The sequence below is a fragment of the Vombatus ursinus genome, unplaced genomic scaffold (genome assembly GCF_900497805.2).
Source record: "Vombatus ursinus unplaced genomic scaffold, bare-nosed wombat genome assembly UNPS02014941.1, whole genome shotgun sequence".
NCBI classification, from domain to species: Eukaryota; Metazoa; Chordata; class Mammalia; order Diprotodontia; family Vombatidae; genus Vombatus; species Vombatus ursinus.
In genome coordinates, this window is record NW_020954719.1 from 9,888,948 (window position 1) to 9,908,556 (window position 19,609).

A 19,609-nucleotide genomic window follows, 5' to 3' on the forward strand; every position below is an offset into this window, starting at 1 on the left:
TGTGTGTGTGTGTGTGTGTGTGTGTGTGTGTGTGTGTGTGTGTGTGTACTTCTCCATTTTCCATTAAAATATTATAGTAATTTTGTTTCCTCCTCACAAATATCCTCGATTGATTTTTGCCTCCCCTTCCCCCACTAAAGCAGGCAAACCATGAGTGCTTGTAAAATGGATTGAAGCCATGAATACTTTTATTATGTGAGGGTACAGAATCATTAACAAAACAAGAAACAGATCCTACCAGTTGTAGGCAAGTGCTTCATACTGCTTTTAGTCAATGATATCCTTAGCTCCAAATCATAAAACAAAATATTGCCAACAATTGTAGTGCAATCATTAAAAAAAAACAAACCACCTTTGATTCCTGTGTTTATATTAGATGAAATAAGAGATGAAATTGAGGAACTACTAAAATTTGAAAGGGGAAATGAAGATCTTGCCGTCATTGAAAATTATCATTTTATGCAAAATCCAGGCATTATGCTTTATAACACCACATGACAAAAACAGCACTGCTCCCTCAAATAATTTTGAAAAAGGGATGGACATACACTAGAATTCCAAAAAGCTCTTTTTTAGTTTGACAACATGAGTATTATTAGCAAACCAATTATAAAAAAAAAAGCTCCAAGTAACTTTTAAAAGCTGGTATCTGCTATAATCATCACAAACAAATGCATTCTCCAAAGTGTTGGACAGAAAGTATAAAAACATTTCAGGACCTACGCACAACAATTGATGTGACAGTCATTGCCATAGTAAGATCAGTAGGAGGTAACGGAGCAGTCCTGCTAAGGACAGACATCAGACACCAGTGGCAGAAGTGACCTGAGAGAGCTATTGAAGAGCTGCAGAAAGACATTGGAAGATCACATTAATACCTGGCTGGTGCACTTAGTAGGAAATTTGAACACCACTTTGCCCAATTAAAGGCAACAAAAAAGAGATATGGAAAGAAATCAGACAAACAAAAGAATATAAAAATTTTAGGTTTCTTCAGTCAGCTAGTAAAAGTCCAAAGAATAAGGCAATAAAAAGGACTCAGAATAGTGCAAAGAACAAAGCAAGCAATGTAATATTAACCAAAAACACAATTAGAGAAGCTTGAGAAGTAAAACAATCACAGGTGAAGCAGCTTCTGAAGAAGGATGACAGGAAAAATGACCCTAATTTTTGGTCACAAGAAGGTTCAACCCAACAAAAACTCAAGTTGAACCAAACAAGGAAAACTTGTTCACTGTTAATAGAGTGAAAACCAGAGCAGTTATTTTAAGGGAGGTGAATAAAACTCCAGCTTTTCTGCAAAACCTGAAATTGCTGGGGCCAGAGAAGATCCATAAATCTTGGCATAGATGCCTCTCTTTGGCACATGAATTACTAGCCTAGCATTTTGCCAGCTTACTCTCAGACACAAGTCTGATCCTTGTGCCTGAGCCCTTTTCGGTAGAAGGTAATACATATCTATTACCAAAAGGTGAGAACATCAGTGATCCCTACAAGTATAGCCCACACTCCTGTAAACAGCACCTTTACCTCATGGAATCTTTCTCCAATGACATGAAAATGTCATTTGGACTTAAACATAAAATTTTTAAAGTATGCCAAGAAAAATAGAGACCGAATGCTTTGAACTTGATCCAAGAGTTGCATTGAATAAGTAGAAGTTGCTACTTAATGAATATTTTGGTCTTCTCTGGGCAAGACCGACAAAATATAGACCATGGCTGTGTATGTTAAGACCCCTAATTGCATTCTTAGTGGAAGCCGAATGGGAAGAACGTTTTTAAAGCAGTTAGCATCTATCCAATACTAGCTTTAATGTACAACTTTGGAACTTTAAAATGAACTGTGACAAATTTTAAAGTATTCCTCACAAAAAAAAAACCCTTTATACAATATTGATAAAACACAGGGTCCATCACCCTAAGGTAAAAGAATAACAATATTGTTAAACATTCTTAGAGTACATGATAAACAATATTTTTGGAACAAGCAAACACCACTTAATTGAGCAGCGTAGTAAAGGCTGATAACAGGTACATACTTCTGGATTTGTCTAATATAACTGAAAGTGGTTTGCCGCTGAATGCAGCCTATGGAACAACTAAGATCCAAAAGTGGAATCAAAAAAAAACTTTCAATGGTCCTTTTGTATGAACTCAAGTCAACAATATGTTAATAAAGAAGCATTGGACAGATACCTGAGTTATGCATATTTGTTTATGGAAATAGCAGGATTTGTGATGATAATTTAGGATGAAGTTATTGCCACTAGAAATTATAGAAAGTTTTTATCCTTAAGGAGCCAGAGTTTGTGATCAATGTAGATTATTCAAGGAACTGGTAGAAGTTGTGCATTACTGTAGGCTATAAAAATTTAGTTCCTAGAAAGACAGAATCTGGTGTCTAGAATTATTCAGCAGAAGCTAGTTGTTTTTAATGGACTGATAAATGACAAATTCCCATGCTACAAATATATATTAATCAAATATTTGTTAAGTAACTGTGTCATGTCATATACTGTTTTAGGTACCAGGGATACATGTACAGAAAATAAAACAGTTCCTACTTGCAACAAGCTTACATTCTGAGAGAAACAAGCACACATAAAAATATATACAGCAGTCCTGATGGATTCACAGATTTCCATTAATGTAATGGAATCTTACTGTGCTATAAGATGGAGGTGTCAAACATGTGGCCCATGCCGCATCAACACTTCCAGTGCAGTCCAAACCAGATTAAAATGTAATTGAGAACTGTTTAACAAAATTGAAAAAAAAAATTCAAAAAGCCTATATAACATAGCATTTTAAAACTAAGTCAATATTAGGCCTGCAGGAATCCTTATGTACCAATTAATGAGCCCCATTTCTATTTGAGTTTAATACCCTTGCTGTAAGAAATGATAAGTGTGATGAATGCAGAGAAACATGGAAAGATCTATGTGAACTGATATAGAATGAAGTAAGCAACACTAAGAAAGTAATATATAATGACTACTACAATATAATAGAGAAAAACAGCTCCCTCCCCAAATGAAAAATGAATGTTGCAAAGTTATGGCTGAAAAGAACTACCTTCCAAACTACTCTATGTTATGTTGGGAGGACAAGAAAAGACCATCCAGAAAATGGTCTGTGAGCTGTGTCTTTTCCAGAAAGAGAGGAACTGGATGCGGTGGTAGTGAGGAGAGAGTGCATTTCCAGGAATGGGGAATGACCAGTGAAAGAGCACAGGAATGGGAGATGGAGTGTCATGAGGGAAGAACAGAGAGAAGGCCAGACTGCCAAGATCATGAACTGTGGGAGGGGGAATAATGTTCAGTGAGTCTGATTGTGTAGGGCTTTCAAAGATAAACAGAGGAGTTTACATTTTAATCCTAAAGGCAGCTAAAGTTGATTGACTAGGGGAGTCATGTGGTCAGTTCTGTACTTAAGGAAAATTGTTTTGGCAGCTATGTGAAGGATGGACCAGAGTGGGGAGAGACTTGAGACAAGGAGACCATTTGAAATAACCTAAGTGAGAATTAATGAGGCCCTGAACTAAGATGGTAGTGGTGTCTTGGAGACAGAGAGAGAGAAGGGGTCAGTTGTGAGAAATATTGTGAAGGGAGAAATTGTAAGGTTTTGCAATTGATTGTATATGTGGGGTGAGGAAGAGTGAAGAATCCAGAATATTGCCAAGGTTTTGAATTTGAGACACTGTAAAGATGGTGATATCTTCAACATAAATAGAAAGTTTGTAAAAATGGAGAATTTTGGAGGAAAAATGAGTTCAGTTTTGTACATGTTGAGTTTAAGATGCCCCTGGGACATTATTCTGGGCTGGGCCTCAATCATCAGTAATTTAGATTTAATATCAGAACAAAATTAGATACTCAAAGGTCATTTAATAGTTAACAAAAAGATATTTACTTAGCAGGAGAAAGATATTCAGCAAGGCTAGGTAGGCATTGATGATACTTTGACAAAGGTACTTTGGACATACGTCTGAGACATGGAGATTTATTTATGATAGAAATTCAAGTCATTTAGTCATTGCCATCAGAAATTATAGAAAGCTTATTGTTTAAGAGCCAGGACTTGATAATCAATGCAGATCTTGTAGTGAAGTGGTAGAAACCGCATTATATCACTGCAAGTTGCAAAAATTTATCATCCAATGTATACCTAGGGGGAAAAACATGATCAGGTGTCTAAGATTGTATACCAGAAGCTCACTATCTTTTATAAATAAAAAAGATGGAGGAGGAGGCAGAGCCAAGATGGCAGAGTAAAAGCAGGGACTCACTTGAGCTCCCCCCCAAACCCCTCCAGATACTTGTAAAAATTGATTCTAAACAAATTCCAGAGCAGTAGAACCCACAAAAAGATAGAGTGAAACAAATTTCCAGCCAAAGACTACCTGGATGGTCAGTGGGTAAGGTCTGTTGCTCCAGGCTGGGGGAGGAGCACAATTCAGCGTGGGCTGTGCCAGCAAAGACTGGGACCCAGCAAACTGAGAGTAGGCCTCAGGGGACTGAATCACTGGTAGCTGTGGCAGCTTCCAGACTTCTCAAACCCACAAACACCAAAGACAACTTAGAAGGTCAGTGGGAAAGATCTGTCAGACCTGCGTGAGAAAGGAGTACAATCCAGCCCTGGCCCTAGCACAGCCCCAGGGTGGTGCCATAGCAGCAGCGGCTGCTTCTGAAGCTCTCAGCCCACAGAAGGTGGGGAATCAAGCCGCTGATCAGAGGGGAATTGCAGGGATCTCTTTGCTGGTGCTGAGGCAGGATTGCTTTGCCCGTATCTGGATCTGGGTCCCAGTCCTGGGGCAAGGAGGAGCACTGGCATAGCACGGCATGTGGTAGCAGTGGAGAGAGAACCCTCCTCTCATGTGCAAGGCAGAAAAGAGTGTTTGTGGTCACTCATAGACCAGAGCACAGGCCAGGAGAGGAGTAAACACCTCTCCTTAGGTCATACCACCTTGGAAGATTTGAAAACTTACAGGTCCCTAGAAGTATCTCTGAAAACAGCTGCACAAAACCCCTGAAGCTTGGGACAGTATACCCTCCACACTGGAAGCAGAGCCTACCTTAACAAAGAATTTAAAAGTCAAGTAACTGGTTGGGAAGATGAGCAAACAGGAAAAAAACCTCAAACTATAGAATCTTACTTTGGTGGTAAGGAAGCACAAAACATACAACCAGAAGATGACAAAGTCAAAGCTCCTACATCCAAAGCTCCCAAGAAAAATATGAATTAGTCTCAAGCCGTGGAAGAGCTCAAAAAGGATTTTGAAAATCAAGTAAGAGAAGTAGAGGAAAAATTGGAAAGAGAAATGAGAGTGATGCAAGAAAATCATGAAAAACGAGTTAACAGCTTGCTGAAGGAGACCCAGAAAAATGCTGAAGAAAATACCACCTTAAAAAATAGACTAGACCACGTGGCAAAAGAGGTCCAAAAAGCCAATGAGGAGAAGAATGCCTTAAAAAGTAGAATTGGCCAAATAGAAAAGGAGTTCCAAAAGCTCACTGAGGAAAATAATTCCTTAAAAATAAATTTAAAAGATGACAAATACCCACACTACAAATACCAACCCCTCAAGTATCTTTGCAAATTTAGCAAGTAAACTATACTAGAACTAGAACATCATGACAGATCGAACTGTTGCCCACAACTGCATGGACATAAAATTAATCTGTTAAAGTTTAAAAACAATGTTTGAGGAGGTGTTGACCAATCAAATATTCATAACTTCCGAACTACATGGAATAAAAAGTGTTTAAAATATAGAGACTTACCAGAAAAAAAAATAAAACCATGTGGGAACAGGTAAGGTAAATGTTACCCCTGTCATTCTGTCTCCTACTGGAATTTTTCCAATGTTTCTTTCTACAGAAGATGAGCTTACTTAATAATCCTCTTATTCACTTAGAAAAAGTCATTTTATCTTTTTGTGCACACACAAGTCCACAGTGACTTATCCTCACTCTATTTCTCTCTGATCTTTGGTGAGAAAGATGAAAATGAGATAACAAAAATGATGTTGAGAATGACAAATTACTCGCACGTATTTGATGATTAAAGGTTTACCCGGTATTTTTCTCACAACAACCCAATGAACAGATATAGCCTTTTCAGAGAACTGGCTATGAAAAGTAGGAGAGAAATTGAAAGACCTTGTGGCACATGACCTAATCGGTTTCATCGGATTGACACTGTACCATTGATGATCATCTCATCCTTTGAGTTTGTATCTCCGGGTAGTTGTATAATTAGCCTACATTTGTGTGTTGCACAATACATCTTCTTCCTGACTTGCTCATGAAAATAAGAATCAAAGGCAGTTTTGAAGGCTAGCTACTTCCTTTTTGTGTTTCCTTCTGTTTGATGGTTTCCCATTTTAAAAATTTCATTCATGAAAATAAATCCTAGTCCGAACTCCAAGAACTTAGGTAGTCAGGAGACCTAAAAATAAATGAATGAATGAAACTTAAAAAATATGCTCTCAATTTCCTTTTCTTTGGTTTTTTAATGAAGCTGAATTTGTGAAGTGAATGAGTGAATAAGCATGTATTAAACTTATTATTGTTATCTTACTGTGTGCTAAGTACTGGGGATACACAGAAGTACTGAAGCCCTTAGAGAGCTCATACTCTGATGGAGCAAATGACACATGTAGAATGTGGTTTCCAGTGAGCAGCATTTTGATCTGGAAAGTTACAGAGATGATGCATGGAGTCTTAGAGAAGTAGATTGGGACAGGCTCATCCCTTTCAAGAGAAATGGCAAGGTTGATTTGATCACAGTTCCAGAACTAGAAAGGGTAGGGTAAGGCAAGGCAGCTGGTGAGATGACGACTGAGAATTAGTAAGTGAAGTGGAACTGAGATGGGGCTTTCCTGAAGTAGTGTTCCCAGATAGGCAATCACAGTCAGGAAATCAGTTCCCTAGGGTTTTTCCAAGGTCTATTCGCTGGTGTGAGTGGAGGAGGTGAAGAGACTATAGCTGAGGTGATAGGGGTCAGCTGTGTTGTGTGGACTGGGTCCACTACAAAAGTATGTTCTCTGATCTCATCTTGGCCCTCACTGTAGCAAGGCAAACAAACTGTTATTCCCTGATTGCTTTGCTATCCACTCTCCAATGTGACTGTTCTAAACATTCACTATACTCCTTGAGCCTCCTATAGTACCCCTTGCCGCCGCCACCTTTTCAGTTGAGGACTTTGCCTCATACTTCAAAAATATGTAGACTGTTCTAAGAGAGCTACCCCTCCTCCCCTCATCCTCATCTCACATCATAGCATTTGTCTCCCATCATCTCCTTCACTCCAATCTTGAAGGAAGAGGTGGTCTTCCTCCTTGCCACGGCAACCCCTCCTTATGTACCCTTAGATCCCCTCCTCCTTGCAGCTGCTCATATTCATCTTCAGTCTCTCCGTACCTACTGGCTACCTACAAACATGCCCATGTCTCCATAAAAAAACTCCTTAAAGAAAGAAAACAAACCCACGACACAACCTTCACTCAATCTAGCATCCCTACTCTCACTATCTACTATTCTGTATTTCCCTTGAAAAAAGTCATCTACTTTGTTCCTTCCTCCTCCCAATCCCCATCTCCTTGGAACGTTCTTCAGTGGTGTCACTTTCACTAATAGTGGGCTCTATCTGCAAGGCTCAGTACTGGTCCTTCTCTGTTTGCTCTGTATTATCTCACTTTGTAATCTTATCAGCTCCCATGGATTCATTGATCACTTCTATGTAGATGATTCCAAGGTCTTATCTATGCAGGTGCCTGGGTTCTCTCCTGAGCTGCTGTCAAACATCAGCAGTTATTTCTTGGACATCTTCAACTGGATGTCCCAAAACTCAATGTGACCAAAACAGAACTCATTATCTTTTGCCACAAAATCTTCTCTTCCTAATTTCCCTATTACTGTTGAAGGCACCAACATCCTCCTAGTTACCCAGTCTCAACTTCAGTGTCATTCTCTACCCCTCACTCTCTTTATCCAATCCATTGCAAAATCTTGTCATTTCTTCCTTCACAACATACACAGCCCCCTTGTCTCCACTCCCACTCCAGGCTGTCACCCATACTGCTGTGATAACCTTCTAACTATCTAAGTGCCTTCTCTCTGAGACTACCCACAGTTTATCCTTTATATATCCTGTTTGTACATAGTTGTTTGCATGTTGTCTCCTCCATTAGACTGTGAGATTCTTGAGAGCAGGGACTAGTTTGTGCCTTTCTTGGTACCCTAAGAGCATAGCATAGTGCTTGGCATATAGTAGCTATTTAATAAATGTCTAGTTGATTGACTGACTAACTGGCTTCCCACCCTGTCTTTTACTCACTCCAATTTATCCTCCATTTAACTGGCAAGATGATTTTTATAAAGTGTAGATAACTGAAAAAATGTGGAAGGAATCCATGTAAATTTTGCAAACTAATAAAATTAATCTCTCTCCCATTCCTCATATATTTCCTTTTCTGTCCCATTCTCTGCCAATAGCTATGACATTCTAAAAATCCTTCCTTGGTTCTACCTGCAGATAATGGTACTTGGACCCAGCTGTGGCTTGTTTCTGATTATCACGAACATGGTTCCTTGTTTGATTACCTTAACCGGTATACAGTGACTATCGAAGGGATGATTAAGCTGGCCTTGTCTGCTGCTAGTGGGTTGGCACACCTGCACATGGAGATTGTAGGTACCCAGGGTAAGTGGCCACAACCAAGGAAGAAAGAAGTTAGGTAATCCTTGAAAGGACTGTATCTTCTGATTTTTGTCCCCAGCTTAAAGTTGTACACTGCTAAGTAAGTAAGCATCATCCACCAAAAGAACTAATCTTGCCTCTCATTAAACTGGACTGTATGATCCTTATGCCTAGTATGAAGTAGGCTAAGATTTGATCTTCTTTTTACTTTTGTTTAGACCTGCCCTCAGATAATCAAACAGCTTAGCTATTTAGTTACCTATCATTAGGTAGTAAGATCTTGTGATCTGTCGGCAAATATTTATTGAATGGTCTCATATGTAATCCTCTAGGAAGCCTATTAAAGGGTAGGAACTTTTAATCTAATGATATAGATGAGACTGATGAACATGCAATCAGTAGAGATATCCATGAAGTAATTATTTAAATGTGTCAAGGGGGAAAGCTAGGTCAGGAATATGTTGGTAGGTTGGATACTGCTAATCTAAGAATACTTGCTAAAGAAGGTGAACACAAACCTTGAGCTATGATGCCGTATTATACCCTAAACTTGTCAAAAAGTCCTAGTCTTTTGCAGACTAGTTGGTGTCTTCTCTTATAGCTCAGTTGATAATCAGGGAGATAGCCATTGCCAGCCTTGATAATGGACAAATCTATAGAATTTAAGGATTGGAAGGGAGCTCAAAGGGTCATGTAGTCCAACCCTTACCAGAAAGAAGCATGAGTCATCTGTTAGGTCTTGGTCTTGTTCTTGGCATATACATGCCAGAGAACTCCTTCTTGGCCTGATCAGGTAGGAGAATTTAACCAACAGTGCTGGCTTTGTCCTGTTAAGAGATCCTGTTTTCTTTGCCAGGGAAACCTGGAATTGCACATAGAGACTTGAAATCAAAGAACATCTTGGTGAAGAAAAATGGAATGTGTGCAATTGCTGACCTGGGCCTTGCTGTCCGTCATGATTCGAGTACTGATACTATTGACATCGCCCCAAATCAAAGAGTGGGGACCAAGAGGTATGGAGAAAAACATGGTTTTAGACTTAATAAACAGTGTGCATTGACTGGTCCCCTCTGTGAAGAGCTTCATCAAAAGAAGAGAAATGAAATATAGGGAAGGATGTGGATCCTGCCCTTAGAAAATCTAAAATCTAGTTGAGAAGACAGGATACACATGTAGGGGGAAAAGGCATGCTATATACAACAAAAATATGTATAAATTCAGTGAATTCAACATAAATAACCTTTCGAAGCTACAAAACTCTAGTCAGTATTACCATGTTATCTAAGTTGAAGAGGTTCTTTGTATCTCTCCTGTTGACAAATGTATTGGGGGGATGCTAAGTACCCATGGTATAAAAATGAAATGTATCAATAATTTTTTTTTCAAAGACAATGTCAGTTATCCAGCTGCATGGTATTATATATCTGAATGTAAGAGACAGACAGAAGGAGCAGCGTGAGCAAAGGCATGGAGGTTAGAAAGCTCAGGGCTCGGGATGCAGCAGGTAGTATAATGTGGCTTTTATTTTATTTCATGCCAATTCTTCCTTCTCCTACCATCCTACCCTGAATCATTGCACTAGACATTGTGTCTGCCTAGTAGTGCCCACATCAATGTTTTCACAGTCTGGACCCTGAGATCTAATATTCTCTACACTGGGAGTGGCAGCCTAATAAAAGCTTCCAAAAGTCCATGATGAAAAGACCAAATTTAAATCCAAAATATATTGGTGTTTAAAAAAATTCATAAATTGATTATTGTTCACAGCCTTTATAATCCTGTGAAATGGAGATAATAATCATGTCCTTCCCTCCATTATCCAAAGGGTCCTTGAAAAGTACCTTCATTTAGGGGTATTCAGAATGCACCCCGTCTTGGAGTCGGGGGAGGGATGAGATGGGGAGAAAATTTGGAACTCAAAATCTTGTGGAAGTAAATGTTGAAAACTAAAAATAATTAATTAAAAAAATTTTTTTAAAAAGGAGAAGAAGTGATACTTGGGATAACTATGATGATGTAAGAAACAGAAGATATCAATAAAAATTTAATGAAATGGTAAAAAAAAAAAAAAGTACCTTCATTTGAAAAGAAAAATCGTCAAATTGACTGTGTTACTGAGTAGAGAAGTGTATTAGCTATCTTCTTCCAGAAACCACCATATTCTTTTCCCATTACCATTTCAGATACATGGCCCCTGAAGTGCTGGATGAAACCATCAACATGAAACACTTTGATTCCTTCAAATGTGCGGATATTTATGCCTTAGGGTTGGTGTATTGGGAGATTGCCCGAAGATGCAATTCAGGAGGTACCACCCCCTTTTGGTTTCTTCCTCCAAAATTCCAGAATTCTTAGTTCAGCTGTAGTTGATGATATCTGACTGCTCCCTTTAACACCTTTCTTTTCAGTATGTGTGATTTGGGGGTGAGAATCATACTCCCAGCTCTCACCAAAGAGATGAGGTTCTTGCATCCAGGGTTCTCTAGCAGACTTTGTTAACTTCCTATTGCAATTCTCTTTTTAGATCATTGTGTTATATACAGCATTGTCTTTATTAGGCCACAGCTACCTGTGGAATTTAGGGATTGTTCTGGGTGAGTGTGACATAGTATTATTTTAGAGATCTTCCCTGGATCCAAGATTGCATACTCTCTTTTTTTGATCTTCAAGATATGGATATTGAGAATCTCAATGCCATTCAGCTCTGACATAAGGAGACTGAAAGGGTGAAAAAGAGCTAATGAATGATGAAAGAACCTGAGAAGCCTTCTCTGCCCTAGGATGTCCAGTCCCTTTTCCTGCACCTTCTCTTCTTATAGGCTCTCAGCAGAAGCCTCTCCTCACTTGTGTTCTGCATCTTTAAGCTTTTATATTCTGGAAGCAATGAGGCCTGGTAATCATAAGTCAGAAATGATTTTGTTATTTCCAGAACAACAATGGGTTAGACAAGTACACTGGTGTAGATTTTGTAAAGATAATTATTAGAACTTTTTTTGACAAGTTGCCTTTATCCTTCTATGCAAAAGTATGGCTGTGTAAAAGCTACTTATTTTTTGTGTCATATAGTGGCTTCATCTGTAAGACTGGGCTAAGGATATACCTCAAATAGTATATGTTTTGAGATTATGCCACCTTATAATTATATATTGCTTTAAGGTTTATAAAATACTTTGTTTTAAAAACAATCCTATGAGGTATGCAGTACCAATATGATTCCCATTTTACATATGAGGAAATTGAGTTTCAGAGAGGTGGTGACTAACCCAGAGTCAAGTAGTATTAGATCCAGGAATCAAACCCATGTGTCCTGAGAATCAGGACCAGTTCTCTTTTCATTCTGTCACCCTGCCTCTAATTTCTTAGTGAAGGCCCTAGATACTTAGAGTATAAGCTTCATATAATCCAAGTGCTTCTTGTAGAATTGTATCCCCTCCCTAGCTTAGTACATCACCTTGCTGGATCACTTTGTTATTGTTTTCCTAGAAAATTCCTTAAATTGTTGCATCAATTTTTGAGGAAATGTCAATCTGCTTTCTTGCTGACCACTCAGGTAAATCTCTCCTTCTGCCCAGGGATCCATGAGGAATATCAGCTGCCGTATTATGATCTTGTGCCCTCAGACCCTTCCATTGAGGAGATGCGGAAGGTGGTGTGTGACCAAAAGCTGCGGCCCAACGTTCCCAACTGGTGGCAAAGTTATGAGGTATAGAGCTGTTCTGCTCCCTTTTGTCTTGTCTGCCAACTTCCTTCACCTGAGGATAAGGGGTCTCCAACTTATAAAACCAAATTGCCACGAGGTATGGTGGTTAGTTGACCGATTGGTGCAGTGTACTGAGCATTATGTGAGCATAAAACCAACTAAGTCTGGTTACTGTAGAGAGTGAAGTAAAGAGAGATCACAGAAGAGGAGACATAGTTCCCCACTCTTGGAGAGTTTGAAATCTAAAAGGGAATTGACAAGACAAAAGAGAACAGAGGCAGTCAGTCAGCAAACATTTACAAAATGCCTCTTATGTGTCAGCGATGTGCTAAGCATTGGGAATACAAATAAAGACGAAACAACAGTCGCTGCTCCAATGAGCTCATGTTCTAAGCAGGGAGACGACATGTAAATAACTAGATACACAAAAGATTACACAGAAGAGATGGAAGGCAGTTGGAGAGAGGAAAGCACTAGTAGTTGGGATGACAAGGAAAGGCTTCCTGTGAAAGGTGAGCTTAAAATCTAGTCTTGAAGAAAGCTGAGGAAACCAAAAGGGAGCAATGAAGAGGCAGGACATTGTTGTCATTGGGGACAGCAGTGCCAAGACCTGGACAGCCAGTACAGCTGAATCACCGAGTACATGGAGAGGAGGGAGGTAGGAAAAGCCTGGATAGCTAGGAACAGGCCAGGTTATGAAAGGTTTTTAAGGGCCCAAAGCAGAGCAGGGGTGGCATGTCTATACTTAAACTTTAGTAGAATCACCTTGGCAACTAAATAAGTGATGGATTAGAGTGAGGTAGGGAAGCCAGTTAGAAGAATATCACAGCGATACAGGTGATAGGTGATGACAGCCTTAGGGTGACTGTGTGGGCAGAGAGATTTTTGCAATGGACTGGATGTGTGGGGTGAAGGAGAGTGAAGAGGTGAGGCTGTGAGCCTGAGTGACTGGAAGAATGGTGGTACCCTCAGTAGTGATGTGGGAATTGGGAAAGAGGAGGGTTTTCTGGGTAAAGACGATGAGTTCTGTTTTAGACATGTTGAATTTCAGATAGCCAGTCGGGAGATATCCAGGAGGTAATGGTTGTTGTGTGACTGTAGCTCAGGAGAGAAACTAGGCTTCTGGATAGATAGACCTTGGAATCATCTGCCTGAAGTGATCGTTGAATCCATGGGAACGATGAGATTACAGAGCAAGATAGTCTAGAACAAAAAGAAAAGGTGGCCCATGCTCTTTGACCCAGAGATCCCCCTGGCATATATCCCAAGTAGGTCAAAGATAGAAAATAAAGTTCCATATGGAAAAATGAAAAGCATTTGTTAAGCACTTAACTGTGTACCAAACATTGTGCCAAATTCTAGGGATACCAGTAAAAAGCGTGACAATCAGGGCCGCTAGGTGGCACAGTGGATAGAGCACTGGCTCTGAAGTCAGGAGGACCTGAGTTCAAATCTAGCTTCAGACCAAACACTTGACACGTACTAGCTGTGTGACCCTGGGCAAGTCACTTAACCCTATTGCCTAGCGCCCCCCCCCCCAAAAAAAAAAGAATTCAGAAAAACATGGGACAGCTTGTGTGGATTAATGCAGAGAGGAGGGAACAGAACCAGGAAAACAATATATTCAGTGACCATAACAGTGTAAGTAAATGAGCAAAACAAAACTGAAAAATGTGTGATTAGAATGACTGAGCCTGGCCCCAGAGAATAGATGAGAAAACAGATCTCCCTCCCTCTTTTGCAGAGGTAAGGGCTAAAGATGGGCAATGCTGAACATACTGTCAGACGCCATTGATGTATCATTTGGTTCTGCTGAACTGCTTTTTTTCCTGTTATTTTTTGCTAAAAAAGAATGGCTATCTGGGTAGTGACATGCTGTATTTTGGAAATGAAGGTGATGAAAAACAGTGTATCAACAAGAGATTTTTAATTGGAAATATTTTTAAAAGTTGATTTGCAAAGTGAGTGATGAGGCCTTAACTCCCTGGAGTGTGAGATCAGCGAAATAACTGGGATACTAAATGCAGATAAGAATTCTGGGATCTTCATCATAAGTGGGAAAATAGTGCTCAAGTAACCTCATCTCAAAAACTGGGCCAATAATATAATACCTGTGATGACCCCCTCCCAGGATTGTTGGAAGATTGAAATAAAGATAAAATATGTAAATCTTAAAATGCTATGTAAGTGGCATCTATTGTTATTATTACATTTGAGGAAATCCAAGGAATAAATGACCAGATTCAAACAGCGTCTCTTTGTCCATTTTAAGAACAAACCTCAGGATAGAAATTTTTGACTTTTTTTGTGTCTTGGACCCCTTAAGCAATCTGGTAAAGCTTGTGGAGGCCTTTCTGGAATAATATTTTTAAATGCATAAAATAAATACATAGGATTACAAAGGAAACCAATTATGTTGAAATACAGTTATCAAAATATTTTTAAAACAAATTTGCCATATAGTTCACAGACTCCCTAAAAGAGGTTAAAAATCCCTGCTGTAGTGGATGTTTCTGAAACTAAGGAGCAGCTTCAACTTGGCTTACATTACGGATCACATGTTCCCATTGCATTACTTGGGAAAGCAAGTACTTCCCCAATCAAGTAGGGAAGGTCAGGATAATTCCTTCCACCTCTACCACCTCCTGTTTCTCTTTCCCACCTAAAGCAACAGGCCACAGGTTCAGTTTAGTTCTGAATAATGCTTTAGCATCAGACTCAGTCTAATTTTAAACACAGTTACCTCAATCAGGGTAATTAGCTAAAATGTACAGTATACATTGTGAATTTTTTAAACCCCAGGTGACTTTCCCCACCCCCCCACTTGCTAGAATGTTCCTAGGCTGCTGTCTCCTACTTTCTCTTGGATTGTGTATGGGACTTTAGATTCATTTTAACGTTAGCCCAAGCAAAACAAAATTAGATGAATCCATTTTAAACTTCATAGTATGTAATTCATTCCAAAGCTAAAAAGAAATACGTTTTAGATGATTTGATATTTATATATATATAATTACTAGGGGCATGAGAAGGTCCCTATTGAACCTTCAAGGTCCAGGATATACCTCTCCTCAGCTTCAGCCCTAGAGAACAGTCTGTCAGCTGGAAAGCCGGTGGAGACAGAAGTGATAAGGGAAGTCTGCCTTTTCCCAAGGCACTGCACTGAGGAGGAAGTGGTGGTAAGAGGCCCCGTTTCTCAGGCAGTGACGGTTGTGTGTTTTGTGGTCTCTTCCTCCCCCAGGCATTACGGGTGATGGGAAAGATGATGCGCGAGTGCTGGTATGCCAACGGTGCGGCGCGCCTGACTGCCCTGCGCATCAAGAAGACTCTTTCACAGCTCAGTGTACAAGAAGATGTGAAGATCTAGTCCCTTCCCTACCCTGTCCACGTGCAGCTCTGGGCATCCAGAACCACACAGAAACCTGCCATGCTAGAGGGTAATAGAGGCCTACCTCTCGTTTCTGCCCAGCCCTGTGTCCCAGGCTAGCCTGAGCCATGGGAGGGAAAGAGCCTGGGAGAGACGCTCTCACCCCTTTGGGGTTTGAGACACATACCTTTTTATGTTCACCTCCTAATGGCATGGAGACTAACGAGCTATGGTGCAGAGGACTCGATGCCAAGCTTATAGCTTTCTTCCAGTGGAAAGCTAAACCCAGTACCTCTGGTAGTCTGGCTGGGAACTGTTACAGGGACAGCTTGGGACAGGGCCGGGAAATGCGAAGCTGTGTCGCCATCCCCAAGCTGCTGTGGAGTTCTCTTCTGGGAGCCTGAGCACAGCCCACAGAAATGGCCCAGAGGAGCCGAGGTGACGCCTCCTTCAAGGAGCAGCTTTGAGCCAAATGTTCCCCTCCTCCCTTGCACGAACATCTGGAGGAATCATCCACGGAGATGGAAGAGGCTGCCTGTTGTGTTCGTTCCAGCTGCGTGTGCATGTGCGAAGGCGTCTCTCCCTGTGCCGGGTCCATGCCATGCCCTTACACGTGTGTGTGTGTGTTTGTGTGTGTGTGTCTGTCTGTCTGTCTGTTGGTACGCACTTAACTGCTTGAGCTTACTGTGCATGTGCAAGTCTGGGTTGCAGTCAGTTGTCTTTCAGTCTCAGTGTGCTGGTGCCTCTTTATTCAGTAGTGAGCAAAATCTTGTTTCTCCAGGCTTCCCAGGGAGGCCTCTTGTCTCTCCTTGCCTGGACTGGCCCCCTTCACCAGGTGACCCTCTCTGCCTAGGGACTCTTCCTTTTTCTCTTACAAGTGACTGCCCTGCCTCACTCCACTCCTCCATTTCAGACTTTGGAGCCAAAGCTGGCACAGATTGGCCATTTTTGCTTGGTGCCACACAGTTGCCTGTGGGTGGGGAGAAAATTTGAGGTCAAAATATGGGGCAGATGGAGGGTGGGAAGGGAATCTTGAGTGGGGTGGGAAGGACTAGGGAGTAGGGGTGAGAGAGGTAGTACTATGTATGGCTAGTGGCAACTGAAATCTCAGCCAGACCAGGAATTTTATCTTCCACAGCACTGAGAATGAGCTGCGGAATGTAAGGACCCAGAACTTTAGAATCAGATTGGAGTACCCCATCCTCCTTTTGTATCCTAGATCCTGGAAACAGCAGTGTATATTTTTGGTGGTGGCTGGGTTAATTTTGGGGGTGGAGGGAGGGAAGGGAGGGTGTACTGCATGGGTTTTGTTTTACTGGATTATTTGATCAAGGTGGAGGACAGATGAGAGATTTGCATCCATTTCAGGGGCCCCTAATAAAGACAGGAAATAGTTTGACAGGACCCTTTATATTTAATCTGAGCATAGCATTTAATGAAGTCTAGAAGCAAGGTTGTGGGTGGTGATTTGGCCTGCGTCTCTTCCGTATATAATAACTCTGAAGCCATAACTTTTAACTGGAGTGGTTTGATTTTTTTTTTTGTTATTGTTGTTGTTATTGGGAGGGTCTGGATTTTAACTTTTTTTTAATATTGTTAATTGTTTGTAAAAGAAAAACCTCTCTGTGTGTGATTATCTCTCAATCTATTTGTTTTTAAAGAAATCACTGAAAAAGAGAAACCATCCAATCAAATGCACACAGCTTAATCACACTGGAACTATTTGTTATGTGTACCTGAGCCTGAGAACTTCCTCCCTGCTTTGGGGTCCAATCCTCCTTTCCTTCTCTTCAGCATCCCCCACCCCCATTCCCCAGCTAGAGTGGAGTTTCCTGACTGTGGCCAGAGCTCTTTACTGGTCATATGACTGGTGTCACCCTCTCTCCTGAGCCAGGAGGCAGACCTTCCATGTGGACTGAACAGACTGATTTTGTGGAGTGGCGGCTTTGGGACAGAAAGACACTTGGCTTTGAGAGCTTTTGAAGCCAGAGGTTCCTGCTCATATTTGAAAAAGTCCTAGCCATTGCTGGAATCCTTTAACTTCTCATCCCTCAGATTGGCTAAGAGCCGGTCAGCAGCACGTATTAAGTGCCCAGTGCCCACTTTCTACAGCACCCTGTATGCCATGGGAGACCACAGAGCAAATAGAAGACAGCAACCAAAATACCAAAGGTGAGATGTGTGGCCAAGATTAGCTTAGTGATCCAAGCCTCAGGTTGGACCTGGGACACAGCATCCCAGATTAAATGCCAGCAGGATTACTTTAAGAGTTACCAATCTCAGTAGGCTACATTCATTCACAGGTCTTCCCTCCCTCCCTCCCTCCCTTCCTTTCATCCCCTTACCCCCAAGGGGAAATCTCTTTGCCTTTGCTGACCAGTAGAATCCCATCCCCTCCCTCCCAGCAGGCCAATGCCAAAACTGGTGTGTGTGAGGGAGGTAGACCCTCTTCCCATTAGATCATTAGGGTGACTACCCTAAACCCCTCTTTTTCCTCCCCATATTTATTTTGTTGTGTTACTCTGTTTATGGAAATTCTCCCCATTCCCTAAACACTTGAGGCCATTTGGCCAAAGACAATAGCACTTAACTCTGTCATTAGCGGCATCAGTTTACCCCCCTTCTGGCCTCCAGTTGACCCTCCCCATAGCAGAGCTTCGGGAGCTGGAAGCCAAGGATAATGATAGGAATTTAAGACTCCTAAGTCCCTATTTATAGCTAACTAGCCTTCAAGGTCTGTCTGATGCCCTTTCTCCAACCAATGACATCCAAGTGGATCCTAAAGCACTTAACCAGCTCCCCTGGTGGATTCATTTTTGCTCACCACCCCCAGAGTTCAGCCCACCTCAGGGGAAGAATGTGGCAGCTGTTTGGGGCAACCCCACTAAAACACCACCTGAGAATTAGGGAGGGACTGAAGCTGTGTCCTTGGATCAACCAAGGCTAACCTTGATCCTTAGGATTGCCCTGTACCTTTGGATCCTCGATTCACAGACCAAGTTCAAGCCCGTTCTTATGTCGCCATGAAGCCCTGGAACGGCTCTTCGGTACTTGTTTGTTATTTTGTACATTTTATTAGAAAGGACTGTAAAATAGCCACTTAGACACTTTACCTCTTCAGTATGCAAATGTAAATAAATTGTAATATAGGAAATCTTTTGTTTTAATATAAGAACAAGCCTGTCCGATTTCTGCTGTATATTATTAAAATGTTTTATTCACAGGGCTTTTCATTTGCTGTCAATCATATGCATGGAGGGTTAAATAGTGGTTCCAGAATTGACTCTGCTGCCTGAAAAGAACCAGTCTGTTAAGATTCCACAATCATTTTTACCCGCCCTTTGGTCAGATAGACATTTCTCAAATCATAGCACTTTACTGTTCTGTGTGCAGAGTAAGAAGACACACTAATCACACATCCAAAGGGCCTGCTAATATTGTGGATTGGGCTTCACTGACCTTCCTGACCCTTCCATTTAAAGGAGAGAACTTTTTGCCCAAGGCAGTGAGCACCACCAGCAAACAGTTGGGCTAAGGAGGAAAGTCAAGCATCATATTTCATTATTTTTCTGTTAGCTGAAACATTTTACAGGCCTTGGGGCAGAAAAGAGGACTTCTGTTGCCCAGTTTGTTTTTTTTTGTCCATGTACCTTCTTAAACGAGAAAAGCATTTCCCAAACAAATTTGTGGGGAGTTGCCTGGGTGCAGCAAGTGTATTTGTAGGCGCCTCTTTGGTTGTGAGTGAATGCCATTTCTCCTCTCCAACGGTAGCCTGGAGCGGTGAGTCCAGGTGTGGGGTTTGACAAGTTAATATTCTCCCTGCTGGGTGGCCTGCAT

General features: G+C 41.1%; 1 protein-coding gene across 1 annotated transcript in view; it reads left to right on the top strand.

Moving 5' to 3' along the window:
* Positions 1-18,998, top strand: part of ACVR1B (activin A receptor type 1B) — a 42,787-nt gene extending 23,789 nt beyond the window's left edge. The window contains exons 5-9 of the mRNA XM_027844366.1: positions 8,541-8,708; positions 9,562-9,718; positions 10,889-11,013; positions 12,278-12,408; positions 15,647-18,998. Of these exons, the coding sequence (XP_027700167.1) occupies positions 8,541-8,708; positions 9,562-9,718; positions 10,889-11,013; positions 12,278-12,408; positions 15,647-15,772 (707 nt within the window). The 3' untranslated portion in view covers positions 15,773-18,998. The remainder of the gene's footprint in view (positions 1-8,540; positions 8,709-9,561; positions 9,719-10,888; positions 11,014-12,277; positions 12,409-15,646) is intronic.
* The last annotated feature ends 611 nt before the right edge of the window (positions 18,999-19,609 follow it).